We start from the raw sequence: 19,875 nt of genomic DNA on the forward strand, positions 1-19,875 counted from the left end.
TCCGACTCCGTGGCATGGCATGGCGACCCCCAGATGGAAACAGGGACCCCATTCTTTACAGGTACCCCACCCTCACCTCCACGTATACAGAGAGCAGACTCAGAGAGCGAGTGTTCCACGCTCCGCACCGGCCCTTCCTTCCACAACGTGCCAGCTTCTGCTCTAGGCACTGAGGACCCGGCGGGGTCCAAGAGAAAGTGAGCCCGCCCCTGGGATCGATGGACATGTTTGAGCCTTGGGGCTCAATCCAGAATGTGCCGGAAGGTTCCAGAAAGTTTCATCTATTCTCAGCCATTGACCTGAAAACATGGAAGCCCAGCCCTGAGCTTTAGGCCTAAGGTGTCCTTGGTGAAACGGGCACACTGTAGGTCGTGGGTGCTGTACACACCTGACTCTGCTGGAAGGCTCTATTCGGCTGCGGGAGCTGAATCAGCAAGTGCTGGTGAGTTGAGACTCCCGAAACAGCTCCCGACCCACGACGGAGGGGGAGTTGGTGGATCAATATCCTAGACCGCTCACCACTCAGCTGAGCTCACTGAGGCTCTAAGAGTTTGCTCACAGTGTGACAGCTTGACAATGCACCCTGCGCCGTCCCCGTCTCACTTCTCAGTCCTTACGGTGTTCCCTGGGATCCCCTCCCAAATAAGCCAATTACACTCAAATCTTTGTCTCAGGGTCTGCTTCTGGGGAGACCCAAAATAAGAAACCACATTCGTAGATGGACAGAGGGACAGACAGGAAGAGACAGCCTGGTGGGGACACAGGGAGGACAGAGGGGACAAGCAGGGCGACCAGGCAGGGTCTGTCCAGGGAGGAGCACGTGGCTGCCCCATGGTAGAGGAAGCCGCCCATACGTGCCACACCCTGGGGCACTGATTAAGGTCACCAGGGAGCCCATGAGGGGCAGGAGGGGATCGTGGGCCCACGGGTCAGCCCCCCTTGCTGAACTGTCCATGTGTGCAGCCGTCACCTCCCAGGAACACGGGTGGGAGCAGATAACAGGGCGAGCTCAGCAGGAGGAGACGAACCACAGGCCAGGGAGTCTACGGTCTGTACGTCATCGACCCTGGTCTAAGCAGGGGTGCCTGGGCCAGCTTTGCTGTGGGCCCTGAAACAGGAGGAAGCCGAGTCCATTCCTGGGGGTTCTTTCCAAAGGCAGAGGGAGACCACCTGTGCAAATTCCACAGGGGGAGACAATTCCAAATGGGGGGAACTTGCCTGATTCCCTAGCCAGGCTCGGGGAGCAGGACTATCTACCCTGAACACACACGTCCACATGCTCACGGCTCCACCACTTTCAGCAGCGGGTGACTGGAAACAACCTACATAAACAGTCGATTACACTACCAATACCACAGAGCTGTAGAAAGACACCCAAGGAACCAAGTGGAAAAACAAGGGACAACATGTAAAAAATAGTGATAAGGTGCATTAGAAATAGACACAGGAAGGGTAGAGGCTAAACTGGAGGTCACCTGAGGGGGCCATGGGGGCTTTCATGTTACATATTATGTATTTCTGTACTTAATTGTTTTTACAAAACACACACACTGCCTCTGTAAACAGAAAAGGCGTACCCATGCTGAAATCTCTAGTCCACGGCAGTCCTGAAAACCTCACAATTCTCAGAACCCGTCAGTTTTGAGTGGAGTGGCCCAGAAAGAGCCCTGGGCAAGGGACTCGGCAAATCTGGCTTCCAGAACTGGCTCGGTCCCAGCTCAGTGACTGTGGGGAGGTGCACTCACCTCGCTGAGCCTCAGTTTCCTGGAGCTCTGTCAAATCCAGGGGAGATGTCTTTCTAAAAGAACCAGGATGGGGCTGTCGGCCAGCCCCGGCCTCGTTCTCTCGGGGCCGCCCAGCCCTGCCTGTGGGAGCTGGTGGAGGCGGACGCTCACCTCCTATAGCCTTTTCTAATACCTCTGTTAACGCAGCCGGGCACCACCTGCCCGGACCATCTGTGTTCCACTCAACTCCCCAGAGAGGTTCACCATGGATTGCAGTCAAATGTCATGCACATCTCATGCCTGGGCAAGTAACATTTTCTGTTCGTTACCCAAGTATTAAAAGCATATCATACCTGATTTAGGAAAAGAAAAACAAAATTTGCTTTACCTACCACACCTACCGTTTTGGCATTTCCATTGTTTTTTATTTCCCCAGCAATTACGTTTTCAACATAGAACTTGCAGGCAGAGAACAAGCAATTCCGCATTTTTGCTTAATGCTCTAGCAGAAGCCTTCTCCCGTATTGCCTGTTTTTAACGGCTGTGTACTAGGCCACCGGGAAGTTGCCGTTGATGGGCTCCCGACAGCTGCACAGCTAGTTCCAATTTTTCACTGTCACCATTAAGGCCGTGAATTCCTCTGTGCAGAAAATGCTGTCCGCATGTCAACAATTTCCTAAGGCTGGCTGCCTGGAACTGCCAGGGAATGTGCATTTAAATAACGTAGACAAATTGCTTTAAAAAGTCTTTTGCCGACGGGCATTCTTACCAGCACCATATGAGAGCAGCCGTCTCCCCACATGTTCCAGAAAAGTTCTGACCGATTAAAAGGTGCAAAAGAGAAGCCCCGTGGCTCCAACCCTCCCTTCTCTGAGACTGCAGGCATTTGTTCACGTGTTCTCTGCTTCTTTGGCCAGTCATCCATCCATGCCGAGGTGGGCACTGGGACGTGCCTTTAGGGCTGCCCCTGCTGCAGAGCATGCCTCAGCCATGGTCACGTCTGCCTGGTCGTGCCCATGTCCCACAACTGATTGGGGGGAGGGCGGTTAAAGGTCTGGTCGTCTGGGTTCAACGTGGAACAACTCTGAGGGGCCGCTCTAGCTGCTGGGTTCCCCGTGGGGCTGGTTCTCCCTCTGCCCCCTCGTGCTTCCATTCTCTCCCTTACACAGGAGCCGACCTCAAGGGCAGCCCCGAATAAACGCCTCACACATTAAACTGCATCTCACATCCCTCAAGCTGGCACAGGACACCACGTACGGGGGAAACAAACGCCAGCACTCTTCCCAAAGCTTCTTGCTCTGGCTCTGTGTCACTTACTAGAGCTTTCCACCCTTGAGTCATTTGAGTGCTAACGCCAATTACTGCCAGATCTGCGAACCTCCTGAACTGTAATTTACATACTATTTTTCTTTATAATGACTCTTTTTTAAAAAGCTTTACATACCTATTACAGTTTTTATCATTATTACCTATAATAATTATCTCTTGATAATTTCTGGAGCTTGCAGTTGGGTATGTGGGATTCATTAGTCTATTATTTCTAATGGCATGTGTTTTTGAAAGTTTCCAACGTAAAAAGGGAAAAAACAACAAAACAGAGAACCAGCCCTCCCTCCCCTGCTATCTACCTGTCCGACCGACCATGTAACCACAGGTAAGATGCCCTCTCCCCATCACATTTCTGACGCCCCTCCATCCGCACCCCCCATGGCTCTGCTCCAGCCACCTGCATCTATCTGCTCGCGTTCCGGGGACATGATGGGACCCGTCATACCTCAGGGCCTTTGCACTGGCTGTTTCCTCTGCCGGAAAGCTCTTTCCCCCGATAGCCACATCTCCCTCTCGCACCTCCTTCCAGTCTTTGCTCAAAGGGCACTATCTCAGTGAGGTCCTCTCTGACCCCCCAAATCCTGCAGTAAACTGCCCCCTGCCCCGCCCCAAGGCTGCCCACACTCTCCCTCCCTGCTTTGCCTTCCTCCATGGCACCTGCCACCACCACCTGACATTCTGGGTATTTTACTTATTTGCTCACAGCCTGTCCCCCCTCACTAGGATGTCAGCCCCATGAGGAGAGGAACTGCTGTTCCTCTTACCCTAGACCTTGTTGAATGAATGAACAAACGGATGAATGAATGAATTGGGAAAGACCTGGTAACCACACATGCTAGCCCTCGAGTCCTACTTGAACTTTTCGGAACAGGACCCAGCCTGGGCGGGGGCTGCACAGTAAGGGGGTTGGGCAGAGACTGGGTTTCCTCTAATGGGGGCAGTTGGTACCAGGAAAAGCCCAGGGCTTCCCACCACGGTGAGCCCCCAGCCCTGCCAGCCCAGCCCACTTCTTACCAGTCAGCATCTCCATCCCATAACCGGAATCCTCCGAGGGCAGATGCCCAGGCATCGAGTCCATCATTTCCTCAGAGGTTGGTGAAGGGTCTGGAGACAAAACTCCAAATGACAAGCACATCCTCAGGGACTGAGACTCCTCAGGAGCCACCCAGCCCAGCAGGCCCCCATACCAGGCCCCCTAAAAGGAAGTGCTGCTTTGGAATTGTGGGAGAGCAGGCCAGGCAGGAGCTGGAGGGGGAGCCTGGAGCCCTGAGGGGTCCCGATGGTAACCCTTCGGCTCAGCCTTCAGAGGCCAAGTTAACCCCTTCTTTACAGATGTGGAAATTGAGTCTGGGGAAGGAGATGGTGTTACAGAGCAGGAATCAAACTGAGTTCCTCTTACTCCAATGTCTTCTCCATCCTGCCTCTCAAATCCCAGAAAAGCCAGAGAGATGGAGGTTGGAGCATGGAGGAGGGAACCTCCCTTAGGAAGTCGGAGCCGAGAGCAATGATTTCCAACACAGAGAGCAGGTACGGCTGCAGAAAGCACTTTACTATTATTTCAGAATCAAACTAGAGACACAGCAGCCCACAGGCCTCCCCTTGGCTGGGGAGGCCCCCCCGAAAGACGGAGTGGGCAGCCCTGGAGGGGATGGGGCAGATGCAGCAGGCCCAGGGGCCCAGTCTCGAGAGCGGCTCAGTTCTCGTGGGTTCAGGCTGTCCCTCACCTGGGATGGTCACCTGGATGATGTCCAAGTCCTCCGGCTCAATTTTGATTGGCCGCAGCCCACCCAGGTCCCCGGAGGTTCCTGTGAGGAGGAAACCAGCATCACGGTCAAGTTTGGGCACAAGTTTCTCGGCTGGGCAAGGCGACTCGTTTCAGAACATTCCCGGGCTTGTGACTTGTGAGTGAATGTCCTGGAAAAGCCGTGTCAGCCCCAAAGCTGCTGCCTGAGCCAGGGACGGAGAGTCAGGCAGGCCCTCAGGAGGCCATCAGGCCAGTCCTGGGGTCTCCCGATTGCAGATCTGATGGTGGCGGCTGACAGGGCGGAAGCCACTCGCCCACGGAGCCAGCTGAAATGACCGGAAGAGCCAGAACCCAAGACTCCCGACTTCTCTCCAGCCCCTGCCCCTCCCCGCCCCTGGGAGCTCCCAGCACGCTCTGCACCTCAGTGCTGTGGAGTTAGGGGAGTGGGAGTGGGCAAAGAGATTCATTAGGACGTCCCTAAGGCCCACGGTCTGAGCCCATCTACCCCCAGGGCCCTCCCAGCCCTCCCGCCCATGACCCACTGAGGGCCCTGCTCCTCCTCACCTGGCCCGCAGTCCTCAGAGATGCCACCCTTCTCTGACCTGTGGGAAGGACATGGGATCAGCCTCCGTGATGGCTGCCATCCCCAGTGGCCAGGGGCCTGCAGCTGCTGCCCCGTTCAGAACCCACACCTAACCCCACTCCTTACCCGCCCTCCCCAGATCCCCAGGGCCTGCAGGATGGTGCTCACCCAAGTGAGGTTCCCAGGGCCCCGTCTCCTGGGACTGTAGTCTCCTGGGCGGCCCCTGCCAAGCCCCTGCTCCCTGCCTGGGGAGATGCTCAGGGCAGGGACTGGGTCTGGCAGTTTGGGAGCCCCAGGCTAGCACACGGGGGGTCTGGTCAATGCTTGCAGGGTGAACTGAGAACTGTGAGGACTGTCATCTGGGAAGGGGGTCAGGGAGTCAGAGAAGGGAGGCCTGGGGGGTGAGATGGACCGGGCCCCTGGGACAGAATGATCCGGCTAATTCTCTCCTTTCACGGAGCCCTGTGGGGGGAGGCCCGGCTGGACATGGGGAATCTGAGATGAACGGCCCCTCCGGGCCGGCAGGAGCTCACAGTCTGGTGGACGGTAGCCAGGCCTGTGCTGGGTGCAGGGCCCAGTGGGTGCTCAGGGAGGTGCCCACCTAGGCTGGTAGTTCCCATCAGGCTTCCGAGAGGACGCAACACCCAGCCCAGATCTGGCCAAGGGTTCTCCAGGAGAAGGAAAAAAAGGTGGAGTCTCTCTGTTCTTTTGGATTCTCCCTGGCCCAAGGCAGGGACTGGCAGCTTAGTATGGAGTAAGAGCACGTGTGTGCGTGTCTGTGTGTGACGAGGTGTGTGTGCATGCGTGCAAGTTATCGGTGTGTGATGGTGCATGCATGTGTTGTACATGTGCATCTGTACATGATGACACGGGTGTGGGTGTCTGCACGATGACGTGTGTGTGCACGTGTCTGTGTGTGATGACGTGTAGGTGCACGTGTCTGTGAGATGATGTACATGTGTGTATCTGTGTGCGCTGCTGTGTGTGTGTGCAGGCAGTTGGGGTGGTGGGAGGAGCTGGGCCCCGCACCCCCAGGCCAGCCCTAGGCCTTGCCTCCTCCCAGTGGGGTGGCCCTGGGCCCGGAGCGGGGGGCCTCACCGAGCAGTCCTGGCCAGCTCCAGGGCGGTGGCACGAGAGACCTCGGCAGACGCGTCCTCCGGCGGGCTGGCTGGCTCCAGCTTCGTGGGGTCTTTGGTAAACTTGCTCCCTGGGAGGCGAGACGGGAGGGGGAGGTCAAGCTGCAGGCTCCCTGGCCTTCTGCCAGAGGGGGCACCCGGGCGGGGCTCTGCCCCCTTCTCGTGGGCTCTCTGTCCAGCTGCCAACCGCCAGGACCAGGCCGGTGGGGAGGGGGCAGGAGGAAGGAATAAGCAGGCGGAAACGGCTGTCCTGACCCCTAGCAGCTCCACCGGGCTGAGGGAGCCCTTGGGAAAGGGCTGAGCCCCCCAAGGCTGTGCCAGGGGACCATTCTCTCATTCACCTATCCTCAGAACCCGAGGGGGAGTGCTCTTATCACCCCCATTTCCCAGACAAGGAATTGAGGCCCTCAGGACCCTGCCCAGAGTCACAAGGCTGGCCGGGGGTGGGGCTGGAATGGGGGGGTAGGAAGCTTCTTGGGCTGCACCCGGCTGAGCGCCTCATGGCCCCCTGGTTATAGCCCAGCTCTGTGCAGCCTCACTGCCCGGGTTTGCAGCCTGACCTGACACTGGCCAGAGGGGGCTTCCCTTCCTTCATCTCTCAGCGAGGCTAACAGGGTCTGCCCCGCAGGACTGCTGGAAGATGAAGTAAATTAAAATACGCTAACAGCTCAGAAGGGTACCTGGTACCTGCTACTACTCAGCCAACAGCAGCTTTGTTATCCCCCACCCAGGGCAGCCCAAGATGCGAACTGTTGTCCCAACAGTCTGTGCGGCAAATCGGCCCCGCCAGGAGCAGAGGAAAGAGACGGGTGAGGGGAAGGCTCGGCAGGAGCTGCTCTCCTCACTGCCTGCCCTCCCAGCACACATGCGTGCAGGCACACTCATGCACGCGTGCACACACAACCCTGGGAGCCACCCTGGGTCTGCCCCAGGATGTGTGGCCCCAGGGAGGGAGTCAAGAGAACAGGGCTGAGTGTGATAGCAGCTCCAGCACCCTCAGGTGCATCAACCCCGAGGTGCCTGCACTTACCTGTGAAAATTCGCTCATCAAACATCCTGGGGAGAGAGGAGAGACAGGGTTGAGAAGGTGCAGGCCCCAGGCCCCCCGGGCTCAGGGAAACAGCCTCCACCGTCCCTCTCGGATCCAGTGCCTGGGCTGGCCACGCACAGGGCAGGAGAGGGCCCAGTCTGGGACAGCCGGGTACCCCAAATCATTTCTCCACCACCAGGGAAGGCTGGGCCAGCACCTGGGTGCTCCTGGGGGGTCCAACCCATTCCCCAATCCTCTCCCCCAGCCTCTCCCCACCCCGAGCTCTCCTTGGTCACAGCTGGCCGATGACCAGCTCCCCTTCGCCACCTGGGCCTGGCCATGAGTGACGCAGTCCCTCCCTTCCTCTGCAGGTTTTTACCCAGTGCTGGGGGCCGTGATAATCCCTGTTCCCAAGAAGCCAGGAAGCCCCCTGTCCGCTGCACAGGCCAGACTCGCTGGCAGATCACAGCCATGCAGGATGACACACATGAGACCCTCCACGTGGCCTCAGAAGCCCTGGTCACCCCTTCCCTCAGGAAAGACTTCATAGAGGGGGGCTTGGGTGGGATGGGATGGTTGGGAGGTTCTTCAGGTGAAGGCGCTTGGGGGGAGGGCAGGGGCAGCTGGGGGCTCCACTCAGCCTAAGGGAGCCTGGGTGAGGCAACCGCAGGAGGTGGACAGGGCTGGGACTGGGAACCACCTTGAGAGCTGTTTCAGGGGTGCAGGGTGGGGGCTGGGCACCGAGGGTCCTGGGCAGGAACCACTGGGTCACCAAGTAAGAGATCTAGAAGCTAACAAAATGGGGTCTGGAGTAAAGGTCGGTGAGGGTGGGGCTGGGGTCACCAGACGCCTGCCCCAGGGCTGCTGTGTTTTCCTCTGACTCCAGCCGGGCCATGGAGAAGCTGGACAAGGGGACAGGGCTTTGGTCCCTAAACTCAGGCAGAAGCGAGGCCCAGACCCAGGAAAGGAGCCCACACCGGCCAGGCACTGCCCCAGGACACTCAACGCCAGTCGTGGGCAGTGTGGCTTCCTCCTCCCTCCTCGAGGGGTCCAGGGAGCAGGCCCCGCTCCCCAGTCGCTCCTTGAGGCCCACACACATCTGGGTCCCTCCAGGCCCAGAAGCAGGAAAAACTGGCTTCCTTTCTGAGGCACACTTCCTCGGCCCCACCCTCCGACTGAGGTTTTGTTATTTATGGTTTTATTTATCAGGGAGGCAGAGTCACGGCAGCACCAGGGGCTCCCACAGCTCCCCAAGTGGAGTCAGGGCTGGGAAGAGAGGACAGGGAAGGCTGGATGTGGCTCCAGGGCTGTGACCCAGCCCTCCTCAGCTGCCCGGAGCAAAGTCCCGTCTACACGACGGGCGTGGATAAAGGGCCGCTGTCCATCCTCCGCAGCATGGCCCAGAGTTTTAGAATCTTCTCCAGCCACTTCTTCCTTAGATCTGCCCTTGAGAGGTGGACTCAGCTCCCCTCGCTCTGGGGTTGTGTCCCCGTGGGGCCACAGACATGAGGGCTTGGTCCGACTTGGAGCAGAGAGACCCAGGCCACCAAGGAGCAGGCAGACCCATGGGGCTTATCCAGGGGCCTTCTCCTCTGCACCCCTGACCCCCCACTCCCACCCCTCGCACCCCGGAGACAGGAGGGCAGACTGAGACTCCACCTCTTGCCCGCCTCCTATGCTCTCTTTTCTCCGGAAGCACAAAGGGAGTAATTTTCAGATTCTGCCAGGATGAGCTCAAATCCCTGATGGAGAAGGCTGGGAGGTGGAATGTACCGAAGGCTCAGGGTGCGCCGGCTGATCCAAGCACCTGACGCAGAGCCAGGCATTTAGTCTCCTATCGATACTACGAGACATGGGCAATGATCTGCCCCATTTGAAAGTTGAGAAAAAGGAGGCACAGAACAGTCAAGTAGCTTCTCCAAGGCCACACAGCTAGGAAATGGGAGGGCCGGGATTTGAACCTGGGGCCTGAGAGCTGAAGCTCTGGACTACTCCCTAGCATGTGAGAGAAGAGGGGTCCAGGAAAAGGACTTATGCATATGAAGCACCTGTGTGATGGTCTGAAGCTGTACAAACCCAGAAATGGATGTTCAGAAAGTTAACCCATTCCTGTGGGTGTGGACCCACGGGAAGTAAGATTTCAACTTAAGATAATGACCCACTTCATTCAGGGAGGGTCTTAATCCTCTTACTGGAGTCCTTTATAAGAGAATGAATTTCAGGTAAAGAAAGAGAAAGCCAGGGAAGCAAGAGGCTGAAAGCAAGGAAACCCAGAAGAAAAGGGCGAGACCAGCAGACAGCTCCGTGTGACAGAGGAGTCCAGGATCGCCGGCAGCTGGTCTCTGGGAAGAGGGTGTCGTCTTGATGATTTTCCTAGATTTGGACAATGTCACGGCCTCAGAACTATAAGCTTTACTAAAAGCATTACTAAAAGCCAACCCATTTTATGGTGTCCGCAAGCTAGGACTACCTATTACATGTCAGGTGTGTTATGTCCACTTTGTTTCACGTTGGAAAAAACCCGGGGTGGTGGGCAACAATGCCCCCACTTTTATATATGAGGAAACTGAGGCTCAGGAGAAAAGCTGCTTGTACGATATGCTGCACGTGGCTCAAGCCTAGTCTGCCTGAAGCCAAAGCCTCCTCCTCCAGGAAGCCCTACAAGCTTGCTGCTCAGATGCCACTGAGGCATCAACAACTGGTGACATTTTGCCCCACCCTCGACTCATCACCTGGGTGACCACCCCTGACCTCTAGGGACAGACGGGGACTGTGCCTGCTGTTTCTTGAAGTCCTCAGCAGGGCACAGTGATAGGCTGGGCCTGCAGGAGGCCCTCAGCAAAGACTGGTAAAGAATTAAATGGAGGAAGAGGGACAGTAAAATCAGCTAAACACCATGGTCAGGCACATTAGGGGACACAGAGGTGCTTGTGCTGCTTTCTTTCCCTTAACCCCCACCAGGAGTCAACTGACAGAAAACAACTTAGCGGCAGCAAGAGAGACTTAAGCTAGACCTAAGTCGGCACTGCCTGACTGAAAGGTGATTGATTTCCATTCATTTTAAGAATCATTTATCAAGTTGGGTCCCCAGGGCAGGTGCTGGGAGGTCCCCAGGGATGGCTTGGAAATGGGGTGCCAAAAACAAGCAAGTGAGGGGCCCTGATGGAGAGGGACGGAAACAAGCAAGTGAGGGGCCCTGATGGAGAGGGACGGGGAGGGGTATGCAAATAGGGGGAGGAAGCCACCTGTTGCTGGAGGAAGGGTAAAATTCTTTCTGCAGGAGCAGTGGGAAGGGAGCTTTGAGAGATGGTGGCAGGTGGGGAGTGTTCCATGTCTCAACTCAGCCCCTTGAGAATCCCATCTCCCCCCAGCACCCCCGATTTAGCATCTCCAAAGTGGAGCTCGCCATCCCATGTCCAAGACGTGCTTCCCCCAGTCACCACACTCAGGAACGTGGGAGCCCCCTGCCTCCTTGTTTCTCTTATCGCCCTCACCCTCAATTCCCCAGCACACCCCATTAGCTCCAAAGTTACCCCAAATTCAAAGCTCCTCTCCCCCAACCCCATTGCCGCTCACCTGCCTGATGCAACAGCCTCCTAACGGGTATCTCCACTCTGCTCTTGTCTCCCTAGAATCCACTCTCCCCGAGCAGCCAGGGGTCCTTCAGACCTTGGCGCTTGCCTACAAACCCCCCTGAGGAGGTCCTGCCCTCCCACTGGTCCCAGAACAACTCCGAGCCCTCAGAGGCACCCCCACTCCTGCTCCCACCCTGCCTCTGTGGACCCACCGAGCCCTCTGCCTAGAGCCCCTGCCCCAGCTCTGTGGGGTGCAGCCCCCTTCTCAACCTCCCAGTTTTGGCTTAAACATCACCTTCTCTCTGAGGCCCCCTGACCACCCTAAATTGGTACCCCCTACCCATTTTCCTCTCTCCCATTACCCTGTTTATCTCCTAAGAAGTCAGACGGTATGGGCCCAATTTGGACAAGCATTCATTCACCAGTTCCACGAATGCACACTGGGCATCCCCTATAACCCAGGGAATGTTCTGGAGGCTGGGGATTCAGTAATGAACACACCACGGTCCCAGCCTCCAGCTCAGTGGCAATAAATGAGCGAGCAGGTGCAGGAGTCTATGAACAAGCTTGAGCGCGGCCTCCGAGGGCAATGGGAAAGACGTGCCTGGGAGCGTGTCAGTGCAGGCCTGCCTGGAGGCAGGGGGCTGGACGACACGGCCTCTGGCCAGCCCTTGGTCTCTAACCAGAGGGGAAGAAGCATCTCAGGAAGTCTGGGCATTGCCTAGAGACGCGGATGCTGGCTTGGAGGTGATTGCAGCTCTAAGGGCAAACTCCTCGGCCAGTGTTGGGGTGAGAAGGCTGGAATAAGAGGGAGTTGGCATCCCGGGGTTCCCTGGGCTCCAGCTTGGGAGTTCGTCTTGCTCTCCCACCCACCCACACCTGCTCCAGGGGAAATGGGCAACCTCGGGGGGGCAGGAAAGGCGGGTCAAACCACCAGCAAGGAGGGCAGTCCAGGGGAAGGGCAGGTTAAGTTCAAAAGTCTCTTTAAGGGAGAAAAACAACTCTTAATAAGAACTTAGTGTAGTGGCTTGGAGCCATGTACCCCAGAAAAAATCATCTTCTTAACTGAACCCATTCCTGTGGTGTGAACCCGTTGCAAACAGGACCTTTGAATGAGGCTATTTCAGTGAATGTGTGGCCCACCTCAATCAGGATGGCTCTTAATCTGGTTACTGGAGACCTTATAGAGAAGGCCACTGAGGGAGCGGTGAGGAGCTGGACATTCACGGAACTCAGAAGAGAGGAGAAGACATCGCCATGTGATGGAAAAGCCAAGGAACCCCAGAGATTGCCAGCCAGCCAGAAGATTTTGATCCCGGGAGGAAGCAAGCCTTCTAACCCAGTTCAGGCCAGGCCCGAGGACTCCGTTTTCCCATCCATTCCTCAACGTGCTGGTAGGGAGCCTGAATTCTCTCCCAGGCCTGTCTGGTTCTCTCTGCTAAGTCACACAACCCTTCATTCCACCCCTGCCCCATCAGCTGCCTTCCTGGGACCCTGCCCTGCCCCTGCCCAGCCCAGACACCCCAATACCCCGAGCCCAGCTCCCCACATTCCACCCTGTACCTCTTAATGATAAAGTGGATGCTGTGCCGCTCCTCCAAGATCCGCTTCAGCTTGGGAACCCCGTAAGTGCAGGGGCGCTTGAAGGGTATCTTGTCTGGGATGCCCACTATCTCCACGGCCTCCGGGTCGCAGGCGATCTTCCTGTAGGGGACGGGGACCATGTGGTCCAGGCCCAGGGCTTCCGCTGGAAGGGCAAGGCCAAGGCTGAGCGAGCACAGGACGGAGGCTGCCGGATGCCCCTGGCCCAAGGGCTGCGGCCATGCTCGCCTCCCACCCAGCCCTCTCCCACTGTGCCGACCAAAATGCCTAAAACACCTTCAAAAATGTCCAGACATTACTGTCTCAGTAATGGCCAATGTCTCACCCAGGCTGATGAGCCCAAAGTGACCCGGAGCGCATCATCTCCAACCTCCTCCTGTTCCTTGCACTGCTTTCCTTGCCCCATCCCAGTCACTCTGGCTTCCTTGTTGCTTTTCCAACATGCCAGAATCCCAAGCACCCCAGGGCCTTTGCACAAGCTCTTCCTTCTGCTAGAATCCCCTGCTCTTAGATACCACACTCATTCCACCCTTTCTCCATCCCTCCCTCCCTTCTGGCCCCAGGTTGTTAATCATCATATGTTCAGCATTACTTAACGGCATAGATAGCTATTTTTTCATATGCAGGTTTATGGTTGGGAATAGACATTCCATGTGAGCAGGGCTTTTTGTTCACTGCTGCATCTCTGGGATTTAGAGAGGGCTTGGCACACAGTCACACTCCATACATGTCTGCTGAGTGTGATGACAGAGCAACTCCAACCCTCCAGGGTGGGGCTCAGCTCCCCTCTCACTTCTCAGCTCCTTCAACAAGGCACCGGCTGAAAGCAAACAGCTATGCCCACAGCAGTGTAACCAGAGTCTGGGCTCCTGAACTGGTTACTCGTTCATTTTTCTTCCAGATTATTAAGTTCGGTCTTCCGCAATTTTTAAGTCATTCACTTACACCCCAGCTCTGTGTTTTCATTCATTCACCAAACAGCTCTTGAGCACCCACTATACACCCAGCACAGTGCTTGAGATAAGATGGTACTTTCATGGGTTTCCGTGCTCTGGAAGGTTCCAGTAGATGAACTGGGCTGGGTGCCCAGTTCCTCGTCTCCCCATGAGGATGGGAGGATCCCATATCTCCTCGCCATTCCTCTCCATCCTGGCCTTGCTCCTCGGGCCACACAGTGGTTTGTCTGTGTCCCTACGAGCGCCAGCCCCGAGCTGGACAACTCTCCAGCCACGCTCTGCTCAGGGCAGGCCACTGCCATCTGGGACCCTCACTCGGGCCGCACGAATGTTGTTTTTCTGTTGATGCAGCCTGGGTCTGCGTTGGCGTCTCTGGCAGCCAAATCTCACTGGGAAGTCACACTTAGCTCGTTGTCAAATTAAATGCTCAAAATCTCAACAGCTGTCAAACTATTTCCCCCCAGCCCCCCAAGCCTCCAGCATCGCCAGCTCCCCCACCCTCAGCCCCCAGCACCCGGGTGGCTGGTTCTTCGAGTCTACGTGACTTTCTCCATTTGGCTCTGTCTGGTTTGCTGGGGCCTGCCTTTCCAGCAAGGAGGAGAGTCCAAGGATGGATCCTCTACCCTGCTGGCTTCTGGCCCACTGCCCACTGGGAAGGGGAGAACAGAGGGTGGCAGGGGTCTGCCCAGGAGCAGAGGCTCCACGCCCCACCGAACCCCTCGCTCAACACCCTTTGGGGTGACCACAGTCTTGAGGCTTCCTAAAGGCTGGGCTCCAACTCGTTTCTCTCTTTCCTGTGTTTTCCTTTTCACCTCTGCACCCCCACCCCTATCACTGGCCCTCTTCACCCAGAGTTGGGGCTGAAAGGACAGACCAGGGGCAGGCTGGGTGCCTCGGCCCAGATGTCAAACAACATCCTACTCCCAGGATCCCCCGAGGCTCATCGGGAACATCCTTCTCCCCAAGGCAGCTGAAGGGACAGCCCCAAGGGAGCTCTGCCCCGAAGAGGGGCAAGGCCTGCAGCCTCCAAGACCGAGAGCCCCCCGGGGAATCTGAATTTGCCTCTGGAGCGCCCAAGTGAGGACACTCTGGGATATGTGCAGAACGTGTAACAAGCCAGAAGGCTGGTGGCGGGACCCACAGCCGGGCTGGCTCCCCTCCAGCTCCCCCTCCATCTGGCTCATCCTGCCCTTGGAGGCGCCAGCCACACCAAAGGCGCATGGGGCATCCCAAACTCCCCCCGAAGGCTTCAAGGACCCCCCTCCACCCACCCCAACCCAGGAGTCCCAGCCTGCTGTGCCCACAGACCCGGGGCCCCCCAGCCCTGCCTCGGCTCAAAGGGCACCTCCTCCATGAAGCCACCCCTGGTTCCCCCAGGCTGCAGAGACCTCACCCTCCTCTCTGAGCTGTCCTTTTCCTGAGGGCCCTGACCACTGCAGGCTACTGTATACAACCGCTGACCACTGTATACAACCTGCTGACCACTGTATACACCACAGACCACTGAATACCACTGCAGGCCACTGTATACACCTGCAGACTTCTGTATACCCCACAGACTACTGTACATTCCACAGATTACTGTATAAAACTTCAGACCACTAAATACAGCTGCTGAGCACTGCATACAATTGCTGACTACTGTATACTCCACAGACTACTGTATACACCGCAGACCCACAGATCACTTCTGCTCCTGCACACACAGCTCCAGGCACCTGCTGGATGCTGAGAACCCTGAGACAAGAGTCTGCTTGCAGCACCCCTGGGACAGTGCCCGGCACCTAGAGGGGCTCAAAACACACGCCTGATAAGCAAGTGAACCAGGGACTGCGTGAGGGGATAAGAAAGGAAGGGAGGAAGAGGAAGAGAGAAGAGATGGGAAGAAGAGGCAAGGAGAGAGAAACAGAGAGAGCAGGGAGGGAGGTGAGGCCCACCCACTCAGCTTGTGGCCTGAAGCAGAAACCAAGGTGGGAAAGGGGTGAGCCTGGGCACCCCACTAGTATCTGCTGACTCTGGAACCAGTGCTCGCTCTCTCCCCGCAGGCAGGGAACTCCCGAGTTCTCTGGCCCCACCTCTCCAGCCCCCAGTCCAGCAGCTCTGGCCTCTGAGTGGGGCCCCCTTCCTCCCCGCCTTGGCCCTTCACTGCAGAGGGAACCCCCACCCTGCCCCCCACACGGTCCACTGTGGGCACCAAGCTCGTTCACGTGGCGGGCCCCACCCTCTGAGATTTGCTGCCCCAGAGTGCAGGGGCTGACGTCTGCTCTGAGCCAGGATCTGTCCTGTGTGTGCTGGGGACACGGAGAGGGCTCGGGTGCAGCCCCGGCCCCCAAGGAGACAGACCCTGGCTAGGAGCATTGAGCAGCAACGTGAAATGGTGAGGGGACCTTCACCCGGCCCAGCCTGGGAGGGAGGAAGGCTTCCTGGAGGAGGCAACCCCAGAGCTGAGTCTTGAGGAACAGGTAGGAGTTTGCCCCCAAAAGGTGCAAAGGGTGTTCCAGGTGGAGGACCCGGCCCAGGTAAAGACAAGGAGCAGGAAGGAGCTCAGTGCTGCAGAGAAGTCACGAGCGGGCGTGTGCAGCCAACGGCGATTCTCCGGGCCTTCTGGATGGTCCCCCAGATGGGCAGGGAGCCCCCCACCTGCCCCACCTCCCGCAGGGGAGCCGAGGTCTGGGGCTCTGAGTGCCACCCCTGGGAGGAATCAGGAAGGGAAATACTGACACAGCCGCCCCCTCCCCAGACAGGAGGAGCCCGCGCCAGTGACATTGGTGCTGACGGTGCGCGGGCGCCAGCATATGGTGCACGCTGCCGTGTTAGGAAACACGAGTGACTGCCACATGACGAGCCGCTCCGCACGCTGCCGGGGACACCGTGCGGGCCACGCCACCCCCTCACCATATCTGCTGTTGAACAGGATCTGCACGCACTCCCGGAGCGTGTTGATGTCCTCGGTCTCCTTTATGAAGGCGTCCCACTTCTCTATCAAAACACAGGAGGCACAAGTGAGGGGGGTGGGGAGGAGCAGGGGCCCCCATGGCCCGGCTGCTGTGTGAGGAGCCCCCAGCTCCCCGCCGCCCTGTGGGGCCCCCCCGAGATGCCCACACTCCCTCCGCTGGGCCTGGGGCACCAGGCTTTCTCCCCCAAAGCCCCAGAGACCAGCCAAGCCCCCAGCCCTTTCACCTGTTCCCACCTAGGACCCCTGCACATCCAGGAGGCCCTGAGGGTCTCCCCATCTGCTCTCCATCTGCTCTCTCCTCTTGTCCCAAAGATGTCACAAGTTTGTCCCTTGGGCTGCCCTTGTCCTCCCCCACAGACAGCCAGCCCTGTCCATCCTGGGCCCATCCCACCCCGGGCAGGCAGGAGGCGGGACAGGTCTCCCCAGGAAGGGAGAGGCCGAGTTTTGACCTTGGAGACCTGACCCTCGTGCCTCAGACATCCGGGCTCTCACCCCGCCCTGGCCCTGCGCTTGGCTTCCCCTGAACCCTCCGTCCTACTGGCCTCGCTCGTAAGACTAAGGCTTAACTCGGCAGGTGAACTCACTGCCCTCCCCTCCACGTGGGTCCTGACTCCCAGGGGTGTCAATCTCCCTGGCAATGTGGGATATGACTCCCGGGGAGGAATCTGGACCCGGCATCGTGGGATTGAGAACATCTTGACCAAAAGGGGGATGTGAAATGAAAAGAAATAAAGCTTCAATGGCTGAGAGATTTCAAATGGAGTCGAGAGGTCACTCTGGTGGACATTCTTACGTACTATAAAGATGACCCTTTTTAAGTTTTAATGTACTGGAATAGCTAGAAGTAAATACCTGAAACTACCAAACTCCAACCCAGTAGCCTTGACTCTTGAAGACGATTGTATAACAATATAGATTACAAGGGGTGACAGTGTGATTGTGAAAACCCTGTGGATCACACTCCCTTTATCCAGTGTATGGACAGATGAGTAGAAAAATGGGGACAAAAAACTAAATGAAAAATAGGGTGGGGGGGGATGATTTGGGTGTTCTTTTTTACTTTTATTTTTTATTCTTATTTTGACTTTTTCTGGTACAAGGAAAATGTTCAAAAAATAGATTGGGCTGATGAATGTACAACTTATATGATGCTAGTGTGAACAACTGTACACTTTGGATGATTGTATGGCATGTGAATATATCTCTATAAAATTGAATTTAAAAAAAACGAAGGTTTCTGCCTCAATTTACTACTAATAACTATAGTGATGAAACTACCATCTTTAATTTAGTACGTGTTTGTCCTGCTAAGAACTTCATACGGGTTACCCTACGTATCATCCTATTTAATCCTTCATGACAACTTTTAAACGTACTAATTATTCCCATATTACAGATGGGAAAACTGAGGCTCAGAGAGGCTGAGTATCTTGACTGAGATCATCCAGCCAGTATCCAGCAAGAATCTTGCACCTCTTGTCCACCACGACCCCCCAGGACGCTGTTCTACTTGGACATCCAGGCCCTTCCCCACCAGGGCTGGACCTGGTTTGGGCAGCGTGTGTGTGCATGTGCATGTGTGTGTGCTGTGTGTGGGGGGGTCTCTGTTCAGATACCAGGGGGCTGGGTTTTCTTAAAGAACCTCCACTGCGGGAGAGGCCAAGAGCCCCACAAGGCAACCCTGCCAGAAGTCTTTAACTTCATTCCGTTTTACTGCAAATGAATCTCAAATTTTCTTGCTCTCCACTCTGTGTAGTGGTTTTAAAATCTGTCCACATTTTTTTGATACCCCTCCCTTCAAGTGGTGGAATTTAATTACCCTCCTTTTGAGTGTGGGCTCGATCAAGTTTCTCGCTTCCAATTATTAGAATGTGGCCTAAGCGGCTGATTTCTCAGGACAGGTCAGAAAAGGCACCTGACGGCAATCAGCAAGTTCACATGGAAGGGCAAGAGGCCCCGAATAGCCCAAACTATCTGAACAAGAACAAAATTGGAGGACTTATACCTCCTGATTTTCAAAACTTATTACAAAGCCACAGTAATCAAAATAGTGTGGTACTGGCACAGGGACAGGTACATAGACCAGTGAAATAAAATTGAGAGTCCAGAAATAGACCCTCAGATCCACGGCCAGTTGACTTTTGACAAGGTGTCAAGGCCACTCAACGGGGAAAGAATAATCTCTTCAACAAACAGTGCTGGGAAAACTGGATATCCACATGCAAAAGAAAGTGGATCCCTACTTCATACCATATTCAAATTTAACTTCAAATAGACCAGAGACCTAAATGTAATAAATAAAACTATAAAACTCTTAGATGTTACCCCAAAAGCATGAACAACAAAAGAAAAACAGATAAATGGAACTTCATCAAAGAACATTATCAAAAGAGTGGAAAGAAAATCCATAGATTCAGAGAAAATATTTGGAGACTATATATCTGGTAAGGGTCTAATGTGCAGCATATAGAAATAACTCACCAATAAAAAGGCAAACAACCTAATTAATAACTGGGTGAAGGACTCGAGCAGACCAAAGAAGATATATAAATGGCCGTTAAACACAAGAAAAGATGCTCAACATCATTAGCCATTAGGGAAACGCAAATCAAAACCACAATGAGATACCACTTCACACTCTCTAGAATGGCTACTATTAAAAAAAAAAATGGAAAATAACAAGTGTTGGCAAAGACACGGGGAAAGAAGAACCCTTGTACACTGTTGCTGGGAATGCAAAATGGCGCAGCTGCTTTGGAAAACAGTCTGGCGGTTTCTCCGAAAGTTAACTACGGAATTACCCTATGACCTGGCAATTGCACTTCCAGGTAAATAGTCAAAGGAACTGAAAGCAGGAACTTGGGGCTTATTGCTTCAAAGGGAAAGAGTCTCTCTCTGGGGTGATGTAAAAGCTTCATAACAGCTGGTGGTGACGGCAGCACGGCACGGTGACTATAATTGCCACTGAACTGCATACCTGAACGTGGTTAAAATGGGAAACCGTACGCTGTACACGTTAAGAAAAAAGGCCTGTGGCTTCCTCCTCACCCAGATTCCAGCCTCTGGGGACATCAGCTGCCACACTGGGGACACTCAAGGTCATAGGTGAGGATCTGAGGCCTCCGACCAACATCAGCAAGAAACCAAGGGCTCCTCCAGCCGCAGCCAAGCCCTCGGGTGACTGCAGCCCTGGCCTGTGTCTTTTTTTTTTTAAATATATATATAATTTTGTTTTATTTT

The 19,875-nt window shown here is 55.6% G+C and overlaps 1 protein-coding gene across 5 annotated transcripts in view; it reads right to left on the reverse strand.

The window, feature by feature from the left end:
• Positions 1–19,875, reverse strand: part of GTF2IRD1 (GTF2I repeat domain containing 1) — a 110,853-nt gene that overhangs the window by 44,765 nt on the left and 46,213 nt on the right. For 3 of the 5 annotated variants that reach the window (XM_037814318.1, XM_037814315.1, XM_037814316.1), the window contains exons 8-14: positions 16,575–16,658; positions 12,685–12,868; positions 7,547–7,572; positions 6,479–6,587; positions 5,362–5,399; positions 4,778–4,858; positions 4,068–4,169 (exon numbers count right to left, since the gene is read on the reverse strand). In XM_037814318.1, coding sequence (XP_037670246.1) covers positions 4,068–4,169; positions 4,778–4,858; positions 5,362–5,399; positions 6,479–6,587; positions 7,547–7,572; positions 12,685–12,868; positions 16,575–16,658 — 624 coding nt within the window. The remainder of the gene's footprint in view (positions 1–4,067; positions 4,170–4,777; positions 4,859–5,361; positions 5,400–6,478; positions 6,588–7,546; positions 7,573–12,684; positions 12,869–16,574; positions 16,659–19,875) is intronic. The other 2 variants (XM_037814319.1, XM_037814317.1) reach the window with 1 other exon arrangement.

This window comes from Choloepus didactylus, chromosome 21 (assembly GCF_015220235.1).
Source record: "Choloepus didactylus isolate mChoDid1 chromosome 21, mChoDid1.pri, whole genome shotgun sequence".
Taxonomy (NCBI): Eukaryota; Metazoa; Chordata; class Mammalia; order Pilosa; family Megalonychidae; genus Choloepus; species Choloepus didactylus.